The sequence below is a fragment of the Siphateles boraxobius genome, unplaced genomic scaffold (genome assembly GCF_051911475.1).
Source record: "Siphateles boraxobius isolate OS27281-9 unplaced genomic scaffold, OSU_SipBor_1 7, whole genome shotgun sequence".
NCBI lineage: Eukaryota > Metazoa > Chordata > Actinopteri > Cypriniformes > Leuciscidae > Siphateles > Siphateles boraxobius.
In genome coordinates this window covers 8,172,372-8,184,761 of record NW_027509197.1, presented here as the reverse complement: position 1 = coordinate 8,184,761, position 12,390 = coordinate 8,172,372, and the positions used below count along the sequence as shown (strand labels likewise).

Sequence of the window (12,390 nt, the reverse complement as noted above, 5' to 3'; positions counted from 1 at the left end):
GACTTTCAGACCTTTTGACTGATTAAAATAAGCAACGGCATTCGCCTCTATAGCGAGAACGTATGACATGTTTTCTTGTTTTCCCGTCAGCGTGTCCTTCTCAGGACATCTGTAACCAGGAAGTAAAAGTCTCTGTCAGTCCTCGATCAGTTGGGTATTATATACGTGCTTTAAAATCAGGACTGTAACTCAGTAAATGTGAAACCTACCGAGACTTCATGTCAGAGCTCGGTCTGCATGGTCATGTTGAGCTATTGCGTGAATGTCCTGCTGATATGACATGGTAAGTGCCTTTGTTTTTTTTTAACGTTACAAAAGTAAAGTGGATCGCGAGACGTGTCAACAACTGTGTGTTGAACCTGCAGTACTTAAATGGTGCCGCTTGTAAACTATGGGAAATCATTTCAGTATGGTGTGTGTTTGAGGGGATTTTAAAATACTGTAGTGTTGAGGCGTCGTCTGAAGGTTATATAATTGACAACTCGAGCGCTTTACAAACTTATGCTGTCATTATAATTTGTTTTAAACAGTTATTCAGCAGCTGAATATAATCAACGCGATTTATTCCAGAGGCTGTGAAAGTCGTCAGTCCAGTCGTCTGAGGTTGATTAACTTTAACCCCGTGCCTCTTCACTGGCTTCTCTTATCTTATTTGAGTCGGTATTAATGTAGGCTACACTATTATCACAATAATTTCTCGAGCTCATTTAGTCGCAGCAGTTTATTCAGTCACACAGAAGTTGTTCAGTGCTTAATGTGTGGATTATGTGTGGTATAACGAGCTAGCCTATATAAAATGCTATCACAGTCATGTAGGCAGAAGCTCTTTATAACAGCTTTGTTGATATATCTGTGTGTCATATTGTGTAATATAGCATTTATACATCACTTAAATACATTTATTAGAAATAACATACTCATTTGGGCTAAATTAAATTCAAATCCTGTATAAGCCAGAAAGGGTTTATTTTGTGGTAGTGACAGGCTGACTACATTATCCTGCTTATTGGATATACTTACAAACTATATGCACATGAAATATGTGGTTAAAATTTAGTAAATAAAGTTAAAATAACTTCACTTCCATAAATATATTATTTTACAGCTTCTGCTAAGAAAAAAGTGTAATTACATTCAAAAGGTCTTCATTTCCTGTTTACACTTCAGGGCTTTGGGGTCTATATGACCCCAACAATTGATAGAGTAATTGAAATAAAAAAATATACAAAATAAAAATATACATTTTTAATCATACAAATAATATATCATTTTTTTTGTTTACTTCTAATCTATTCATTAATGCTGTGTTTTGGGAGATATGAAGTACTTTTTTACCTATTTATTGCAGAATTCATCCACTACACCATTAGCATACGTATGAAATATTAAATTTTTATGAAAAAAACACATTAATGATGATCAAATTTAAATAGGAATTGTTTCTGGATATTGATCTAGGTGTTAGATGCATAATTCTGCCATTTTTCTGGTTAGATGTTTTTTTGTAGATAATATATTTTTAGCCTTAAAGTGTAATTACCATCTACTTCCAGCAGAGGCCCCATTGAGATCCATTCATTATCTGGATGTGACTTACTGCTCTTATAACAGCTTTTGTTATGCATATATATGTTTAAACGCTTAAAATACATTAAATCAGTATTTTGTCAAAGTTTAGAATTATTTTTGTTGTTGTTTGAGGTCTTTTGAAGTATCTTGTTATTGCAATAATGCTATATAAATTTTGCAGTAATGCCAAATAAATTTGCAATAATGCCACAAGTTACCACTAAAAGAAAATACTTGATTGCAATTTCATATTATTTCAATAATCGAAATGTATAAAATGATTAACTTTAGAATAAGAAATTAATTTTTAAAATGAAAAAAAAACAAAAAACAAACAGCTATAGGCGGATATGAACAGGAGTGAAGAATAAACACCTGTGTCTGTGTGTGTTTGTTTGTGCACACGTGCATGTGTGTGTGTGTGTGTGTGTGTGTGTAATCATGCTCATTCCACATTGTTTTTTTCTCTAATGCCAGGCCTTCATTTATGTGTGAACATTTTTAGATTCATGCTGGAATTATTGATTTTATTTCCCAATTTCTATAAAAATGCTCTCTTTTGCTGTCACACCTTTTTGTTTGTTTGTGTGTCTCTCTGTGTGTATGTTGTGTGTGTGGAGTCACGTTCTTTCCATATTACATTTGTGCTCTCATACCATACCTTCATTTGTGTGTGAAAATTTTTAGATTTATGCAGAAATTATTGATTTTATTTCCCATTTTCTGTAAAAATGCTCTCTATTGCAGTCACACCTCTCTCTATCTGTGTGTGTATTTGTGTCTGTGTCTGTGTGGGCACACATGTGTGTGTGATAATGTTCATTCCACATTGTATTAGTGATCTAGTACCAGGCCTTCATTTATGTGTGAGAATTCTCAGATTTATGCAGGAATTATTGATTTTATTTGCCAATTTCAATAAAAATGCTTTCTATTGGAGTCACACCTTTGTGTGTGTTTGTGTGCGTGTAAACGTGTGTGTGCAAGTGATCATGTTCGTTCCACATTGCATTTGTGCTCTAGTACCAGGACTTCATTGCGGTATGGACATTTTCAGATTTATTCTGGATTTATTGATTTTTTTTTGACAAATGAAAATTTTTTTTTTTTTTTTCGATTTTCCCATTCATTTCAATGTGGGGTCATATTGACCCCGAAGACCAGAAGTGTAAACCTTTTTTTTACATACCTATAGAACAACCGAATCAAGCCCAGTTTTTTTGTGTGTGTATAGATAGATAATGTAGGAAAAGTTAGAAAATCTTATTCCACTGAGATGAAGGGAACCATTTTTTTTTTACTAAGGAAAAGTCGATTGGGGTCATATAGACCCCAGTGTCCAATTGGGGGTTAAAGGAATCAGCCTAGCAACAATATAAAGCTGTGATGAAAGTATTATTAATCTGTACCCTGTTCTTCTTCTATTTAAAAGGGATAGTTCACCCATTTACTCACAATTTACTCACCCTCATGTCATTCCAAAACTTTGAGTATCTTCTGTGGAACATAAGATATATATATTGTTTGTCCATAATAAGGAAGTCATTAGGCTGTATGTTAGTTGTTGTTCTCGACCTTCTTCAAAATATCTTACTTTGTCCCCCACTGAAGAAAGTAAGCCATACAGGTTTGGAACAACGTGGGTGGGTAAATGATGACAGAATTTTCATGTTGGCGTGATCTATCCAATTAAGTTTTCATTCAGCTCTTTGTGTCTCTTCTGGTTCCTTGAACTTACATAGCTGGAAAAACAGGAAAACATATTGTCCAATTTACTCCGCGATCTACACAAACAAAATTGTGTTTCTCTTCTAAACTTGATTTATTTGCTTTCGCATAATTTAATTCTTTAAAATGTGTAATCTAGATTAAATTATTTAGGGTTAATGTGAACCAATCTATTGTAGTTCCCAGCATGCTTTATTGCTTGGGACTTAAGGAGTAGAGTCCAAAAATGTTATGTTATGTTGGAATTATTTGGCTGTGGGCTGATACAGCACATGTTATTACTGCTTAGCTCAAAGAGCAGTTCATGCTTAGCATTTAGAATGTTATGCTTTTGCAATAGCTATGAGTTTGGAAGCTAGTTAGGCTATGTGACACAAAAATATTAATCCTGTTAGGGAACCATATTAAAATAATTTTGAGACTACTTAATTGGGTTACTTAAAAACTACATGATGTCGAAATTATGTGAACAAATTATGTGTCTTAAACTTAATTGATTCGTGTGGAACCGATGTACATGATTAAATCATGTAGCCTAAATCCAGCACCCTTTTTTCAGTGAATGTGTTTGTTTTCTTGCTTTAACTTGAAACTCTAAGCTAGAAGCTTATGAAAGAATTTTATGTTGATCATAAATTAATGCTGAAGTCTTCCAAGGCCATACTGTAGGAAACAGTTTTCAGAACCAAGGTGATTGTAAGGCGTATTTGCTCACATAAATATGAAAAGAGAGATAAACGGTGGACTGATACAAGACACGAGAGTAGCACAACTTTGTTCAGTTATGGAGAAACTTACGAGTCAGGCTCAATTAGTTCACAAAAAAGGATTCCAAAAGAGACCAGAGCTTTAAGCATTTGTGTCACCAAAAAACACACTGAAAGCCAGACTGAAAACAATGTGTGCATATATGCTCAGATTTATGTTCTGATTATATCATCATACCAGCTCAAAATATTTAATTCAAACTAAAACAGAACGTGTGAGATGTTAATGAACTAACTCTTTGCCTGAACTTTTTTTTTTTTTTAGAATAGATTGGTTGGGATTGATAACTTCTTTTTTCAGCAAAGACATGTGTAGGCTACTTTGTTTTATTTTCCCTAAAGGGTCATGAAACCCTAAACCAAATATTCTGAGATTTTAACAGAGGTATGTGTGTTGAACACCATTGAAGACAATGTTAGCATCTGTTAGTTTTAATAGTAGGGTGAAAATGGTTAAATTTGAGTTTTTCCCCGCTATTTTCATCTTCCGGGTTTAAAATCTTTATCGCAGGCTGTGACGTGGCAGAGCACAGTGTAGTGTGTTTATGACTCATCGGTCTCTCATAATTATTAATGAGTAGGGCTGGGTAAAAAATATCGATTTCTCGATTTTAATCGATTCTCATTTTTACGAACCGATATCGATTCTTAAATCCCAAGAATCGATTAGTCATCCTGTTTTCAGTTGATGAATGAATGGAACATTGTAGCGCGCATCCCATCCAATAAACGAAATAATCTTTGTGCTTTGTTACTATTGATATGAAACAAAGTCTCAGATTTCAAATTACGTCCATTTTCTTACGAAATTCAAAAACATAAATACCGTTTTGGCGCTGTGGCGTGAGATCTCTCTGGCGCAGCTCAAGAGAAGCAGCAGCGCCGAGCACACATAATCTTCTCTTCCGCCTTAATATTACCAGTTACAGCGGGAAATAAACATGAATGAGCATCTGAAAGTGTGTTAAAAGATAGAGTATAACTTATCGAAATCCTTGTTGTCACATGGAATCGCTCAATCATTGTTTCAACCGAGGAAAGACGTCAGTGAAAAAGCTTGTAAACAATGTCATGTAACGTCACATTTACCTCAGAAAAACCATATCCAGTGACCATGAACTCGTTAGTCAGCTAGAAAAATCAACTCTAGAGAGGAGCATTTTGCTAAATATATGCACCATATAACATGCATTTTATGTTATTTTATAATTATTTTATGTTTTTCAATATTTAATGCATGTTTGAATAAATCTGGCAAGTTTTTATGACAGTCACCATTTTAATATTTATATTTCATATAACTTTATTATTAGAAAAATAAATAAAAGTGTAATTGTTTGTATACAAATCAGTAAATCTTTACCTTTAATATTAGGCTATAGTAGGCTAATGAAACAATTTTAATGATACAACTGACTCCCATAGTTTACAGCATTGGTTAAGAGATTTGTTTTCCTTGAGAAAATTTGCCATGTATTGTACCTGATATCCAAAATAATCAATATTGAATCGAATCGTAATCGAAATCGAATCGAATTGCAAGCTTGTGAATCGAAATCGAATCGAATTGTGAAATTTGTGTCAATACCCAGCCCTATTAATGAGACACTGACTCTTAATTATTCATGACACCACGTGGATCTTTCCACAGACATGTCAAACTGTAATATCGCGTAGTAAAGGCGAGAGACAATCATGGGACGCAAAATTTTCGTGGTGCAAAAGTCAAAGTGGGTTGTATATATTTCCCGGCGATGCTGCCAGGGCTAGACTCTGGCTCCGGGCGGTTGGTTGGCCATCAACCACGGACACTTCTAATACGTGTGCCGCAAACATTTTACCCGAGAGAGCTTCGAGAACTGGAGAATGGTGGACTTTGGCCTTGTCAATGACCAATGCAAGTTACGTCTTGCGAGTAATGCGGTACCAAGTCCTGAGGACTTTTCTATCCCTTCAGAGGTAGGCGATGTGTGTGTCTAAAATGTAACCCTGGTCATTTTACTTGCCTTTTGTTAAATAAGCGGTCGTTATGAACATTTTAGATATTTCGATAACATATCAATTGTATGCTTAATGCGGGAGACTTGTGAATGTGTAGTGTTGACGTGCGGGCCGGGCGACACTGTGTGGTGCCTGTGTGTGTGTGTGTGCGTGTGTGTGTGTGTGTGTGTGTGTGTGTACGTGCTTGCGTGCAGGCAGGGCGAGCCTGAGAAATGATTCGGGGTCAGAGAGAGAAGCGGTACGATGTGTGTTTGGACGAACGACTGAAAACTCTGAAATTATTGTTCATTATTGATCGTACATTGTACAGAGGTCAAAATTATTGTACAAATACAATAATTATCGAGCCTGAGAAATGATTCGGGGTCAGAGAGAGAAGCGGTAGGATGTGCGTTTGGACGAACGACTGAAAACTCTGAAATTATTGTTCATTATTGATCGTACATTGTACAGAGGTCAAAATTATTGTACAAATACAATAATTATCATACATCTGGCAACACTGCTGGCTGATGACAGTTACCCCTCTCCCCTGCCGTGCCACACCCACTCCCTCCCTTCTTCTCACAGCCATCCACGCCCATTTAAGTTGCATTTTTCAAAAAGATTGTGAGCTAGACTTGAGCTGAAAGAGGGGGGTTTCATGACCCTTTAAAGTATTAGAATAAATCTATAAAGAGAAGATATTGGCTGTGTGAACTTCTTGTGCAGTACAATGAAGGAGGCTAATGCATTTTACATTCAGCACAATTTTGATTAAAGGCAACAACGTTGTATTTCATTCTTTATTTAATTAAAGGAAATAATTATTTATTGTATTAGATTTTGCTGTTGTGGAAGAAGACCTTGTCCTGTAATGTAAGCTCACAAATGTAAGTGTTTGTGGTTATTCTCCATGATTTCTTGTGATACCAGCATCACAGCAGGTTTAGTTAATCAAACAAAAACAAAACAAAATCCCGAAACCCAATATTTGTTTGAGTCTGTGTTTCAGTTTGTTAGTCTAAATCTCTGAGGAATGCTTCATGTATTTTGGCCTGTTTCAGACGTGTTGCCCTAGTTGCAGTTAGAACATGCTGTTCAAATGCAGCGCTCTGTTGTTTGGACATGCAGTAAAGTTGCTTTTCCCATATGGAAGTATGTTACTGTAATTGCCTTTCGAATACACTAAACTATGGTAGCCTAGTCTAGCCTGTAGATTGTACTTAGCCTAACAGGATAGTTCACCCACAAATGTTGTCATCTTTTTTTCACCCCCAAGTTGTTCCAAACCTGTATGAGTTTCTTCCTTCTGCTGAACAAAAAATATATATTTTGAAGAATGTTGGTAATCAAACTGTTGACAGTAGCCATTGACTTCCAAAGTAGAAAAAAAAAAAAATGGAAGTCAATGTGTGCTGTCGGCTGTCTGGTTACCAACGTTCTTCAAACTAAGTAATCTAAAACAGAAGACAGAAACTCAAACAGGTTTGGAACAACATGAGGGTGTGAGTAAATTATGACAGAATTTTCATTTTTAATTTCATCTCTTTAATTGAATGTACAAAAAATTGTTATTGCACTTAAATTTGTTAAATTTTCTTTTGGAGATTAAATCCTTTAAGAGATTAAAGTATTCTCAGCACATTAATAATGATTTATCAAGCGAAGAAGATATAATTGAAAAGATATTTATTATCACATTTTCACATTTTTTTTCTCGCTCGTTGTGACAACTAACCTCTGCCACTTCCAAACCATACCAAATACTAGAAATGTTTTGAATGGGGAAAAGTGCAACACTCAATATGGCGGAATAAGCCCCGCCTTCTAATCACCAATTGGTAAAGTCATTGCGTCACCGCAGCTGCCGTTAGAAGCTCCGGAGTCAGTCAGATAGGCTTCCACTGCTTATGCGCATTAGCTTGATCCAGCCTGAAAAAAATGTTGTAATGTTTTGAGCGGTTAGAAACAAAATTTATGAGACAGTTGTTGTCAGATTTCATTGGTTATTTCAAATATGAAATTTAATCGTAAGCTTGGCAAACTGTCTTAGAGAAATTGATGTTTCCCCTTTCAAAATGATAGGAGTTGCACTTGCATGACCGAAGCCCCTTTCACACAGCACGTTGATCCCGGGAAATTGCCAGAAGACCTTCTGTGTGAACGCAAACACGACCCGCGATTGATGCCGGGTTGGGGACCCTAGTAACATTGCCGTGTTCAGACCCGGAACGCACGCTGTGTGATCTAATCAATCCCGTGTTTTAATGATGGCGCTGAAGCCGGGATTGTTTGCCAGTGTGAAACGGTACGTAATGCGCTAGTTTATGATTGAATCAGAGAAAAAAATGCACAAGCGTGGTTTCTCGAGAGACAAATCGCAGGTCATAAGCAAACTATAGATGCTGCTGAGACATTACATGTCACAACGATGTCAAGTGTCTTTACGGAATTTTTACGGGTTGTGTGTGAACGCACTCTCTGATTCCGGAAAATCACTGGCAGTGTGAATGAGGCAAAGTCAAACAAACCCGGGTCAAATCCCAGGTCACTTTACACATGTATTTTCCGGAATCTCTTTGTGAAAGGGGCTCGAGAGGCGTTTCAAAGATGGCCGCCGACTGAAGTGACTTGTTTTAAAGGGACTTTGACCATACACACTTCAAAGTAGCCGGAGAAACTTTTCTCTGTTTACGTATATGGCGAGACACTGGTGAGTGACACATCCTGACAGGTCTAAAATATAAACTCTTATAATAGGCTTACCATACTGTAAAAATCCTGGGTTATTTTTAACCCATGTTATGGTCAAATTTAAACCAACGGTTTGGGTTTGTCCAGAGAATGTCTAATGAGGGGAGAACTTTCACTCGCAGTAAACTTACTCACTGCTGGGTGTTAGATTTTTTAGAGTCACTTATTTGCTTTAAAAAGTATTTTAAAATGTCAATGACGTCATACACATCATACGGCCAGAGATACTGCTTTACGGCAATCCTTCAGTCACTTTGGTGCTTTCGCGCTGCGCACTTTCTTTTCTCTCGAGGCTACGACAACACAGCTGACACAGGTAAATACTAGAAGAGTGCTAGAAGAGTTTTTTTTTTGTTGTCCACGCCGACCACGCCGAAAATACACACACACATTCTGGTCCCGCTTCGGATGCCACGATGCCATCAAGCGGTATCTCTGGTCATAATCAGTCCTTTACTGACCAATCAGCGTTCATTAGCAGAATGCTAGCGTGTAATGGGTAACAACAACTCAACCTGTAAGAAATCGAAAGGACATAAGTACTCGTAGGGGTGGGAGATATTGACAAAAATGAATATCTCGATATGTTTTTTCAATATCTCGATATCGATATTCAGACGATATTTTTGCAATCCTTCAAAGAAATGTGTGCAAACTGGCAAAGAAGGTCCAGTTGGTCTTTTGACTTGCTGCATTTGACCTATTATTGTATAGAATTACTAGTACATAAAGATATGAGCCATTATTAATTTAAAGACTCCTAAACTTTTTAAAATAATAAAATATTATTCAATGAAGTCTTTATTGTTCTTGTATATTTTTAATAGGGGTGTAACGGTTCACAAAATTCACGGTTCGGTTTGATACGATACAGTGGTGACACGGTTCGGTACGTTTTCGATACAGCAAAAATAAAGAAATGCCATAGAAATTTCCTATTTATAAAAAGAAAAAATGTTTAAATAAGTGTGAGTTTTCCTACATCTTGAAACTTTTAGTTTTATAAATGGGGGTAATCTTTGAAAGGATGAACAAATAATGTTTTGGTCATCACATTAAAAATAACATTTAAATAACATATAACATTTGAGTTTTGAAGTGCTGGAAAACGATGTGTGACGTACTTGAAAGCATTTTAATATTTCTGCCAAACTTCCATGGTTAAAAGTTAGTGTTACTACATTAAATCCATGGTGAATGATCTGCGGACTTAAAACCTATAACTAGTTCATTCATGGAACGATGTTTCTCCTGGTTTCCACATCAGCGCTGTTTGATCAGTTAATAACGAAGAAATTGTAACGCTTCTCACTAGATCTCGTAGCGATGTTATTACTTAAGTGGCGAATTCAAATGCTTTGGTTACTTTGGTTATCTCTTATGTAGTAACTGTGTCGCTTAATCAAGATCGGCTCGCGCTGCACTGATATTCGTCCGAACTGATAAACGGTCCGTGAAGCACAAAATAATGAGTTTCGTTCCGCTTTCATTTCATTTGCCATTTGATGTTGCGTGGTGTTCGCTCCAGCGCGGATTTTGGTCGGCAGGAAAAATGGTCCAACCACCGGAATGGTTCGGTTTGTAATGCGTACCAAACCGATCTCTTGGGAAAATGTATTCCATCTTTTGGACTCATTATACAATGCAATTTTCTAATGATGCAATCACGACGCTCGCCACTCGAGGACTCCACAGACATTTAAGAAAAACTTTTTAACTTCAGACTTCCCACAAACAACGCATATCTTGCCTTTCCTAGCAGTAGGGCTGGACGATTTTGGCTAAAATCATAATCGCGATTAAACGAACAAGTTACCTCGGTTACGATTATTGAACGATTATTTTTTAAAAAAATCTTTCTCATGTGTCACTGGCAAGGCTTATACTGTAAATATGTTCACGGTTATTTTTTTTAATGAAAGAATGCATAATCCTATCTAAAATAAATGTGATTCTAAAATAAGGAAACGCACAGATAGCTTTTAATGCTTACTTATTAAATATTTCAAACAATTGAATCAAACAAAGCATACAATGCTTGAAATAAAAACGTCTTATAAAAAAGTAATTAAGTTTTAATGTAAAAAGAAAGTTTCCTAAAAATGTAGAAAATAGTTCTTTTTGTAAACAAAATAAATTATTGTAAATATTGCCATCTTAAAAGTAAAATATAACTTGTATTAAACTAAAAAAAACCAATCCTTTTCATATTGTGTAGCATTTGTAAATGCTTGTGTTATCGAAACCTGCTTTGTGGAGTGGAGGCACTTGTTGCTGGGTGTTTGTCAGTCTCTCTCTGTTTTCGCGTGTTTCTTTGGTACAAGCGGCTCCTGTTACTGAGTTGACTCAGTGTTTGAGTTCCCTTTCACACAGAGATTCCGGAAAATACACGGATAAAGTGGCCCGGGATTTGACCCGGGTTCGTTTGACTTTGGTTCATTCACACTGCCAGTGATTTTCCGGAATCAAGAGAGTGCGTTCACACAGACACACACAAGCCGCAAAGACACGTGACGTCCCAGCAGCGTCTATAGTTTCCTTATGAGCTTGCGATTTCTCTCGAGAAACCACGCTTGTGCTTTTTTTTTCTCTGATTCGATCATAAACTAGCGCATTACGAACCGTTTCACGCTGGCGAACGATCCCGGCTTAGCGCCATCATCATGACACGGCATTGATTACGGCTTTTGTTCACACAGTGCGCGTTCCGGGACTGGACACGGCAATGTTAAATATGTCCCCAGCCTGGCATCAATCCCGGGTCGTGTTTGCGTTCACACAGAAGGTGTTTGTTCTGGCAATTTCCCGGGATCAACGCGCTGTGTGAAAGGGGCTCATGTTGCTTCAATGTCGTAGACTGGACGGGGCGGAGTTACGTGACTACACACGCGGTAATATGTTTTAAGGGGAAAGTACATTAACACACAGTGGGCGGAAATATTAATAGGATTCAAAAACCGAAATAACCGACATGGAAAAATTACGTCGTTATAGGCTCTGAATTTCGGTTTCGATTATTTTTCGATTAATCATCCAGCCCTACCTAGCAGCTATTTTAGTAATCGTACATCGGCTTTACTCTTTACGATTTTGGATTGTTGCTTCAACCTAAGAAACGTCATAACACACAGGTAAGAACTTCGTAGTTGTATATTGCAAATTAGTAGCAGCTTAGGCTAATCTCGTGCAATTGAGGAACGATTGAGATTTTGTACAAAAAATAAAATAAACAAACCCCTACAAGTATTAAAATCGCTACATATAATTGTTTAGAAAGTAATAGTGTGCATTATTTGTTTTCTCTTTAACTTCCTTCAGCTCTTTTCATGTTTGGGGGGTCGGATTGTACAAATTATGAAATATTCGATATCCCAATTTTGCATATCGTCCAGACAACAATTTCGGATATTATCGTCTAAACGATATATCGCCCACCTCTAAGTACTCGCTCATTCAACTTTCGATCTATAACCCATGTTGAACTTGCAAAACCTACAATCAAATCAGAGATTTCTTAACGGCAATCGGGTGAAAGAGACAAATTTAGCCGTCTAGCCCCATAGACTCCCATTCATTTTGCACTTAGGGC

At 36.7% G+C, this 12,390-nt stretch overlaps 1 protein-coding gene across 1 annotated transcript in view; it reads left to right on the top strand.

The window, feature by feature from the left end:
• Positions 1-12,390, top strand: part of nr1i2 (nuclear receptor subfamily 1, group I, member 2) — a 35,808-nt gene continuing 23,418 nt past the window's right edge. Inside the window, exon 1 of the mRNA XM_077216746.1 lies at positions 1-283. Within this exon, the coding sequence (XP_077072861.1) occupies positions 281-283 (3 nt within the window). The 5' untranslated portion in view covers positions 1-280. The remainder of the gene's footprint in view (positions 284-12,390) is intronic.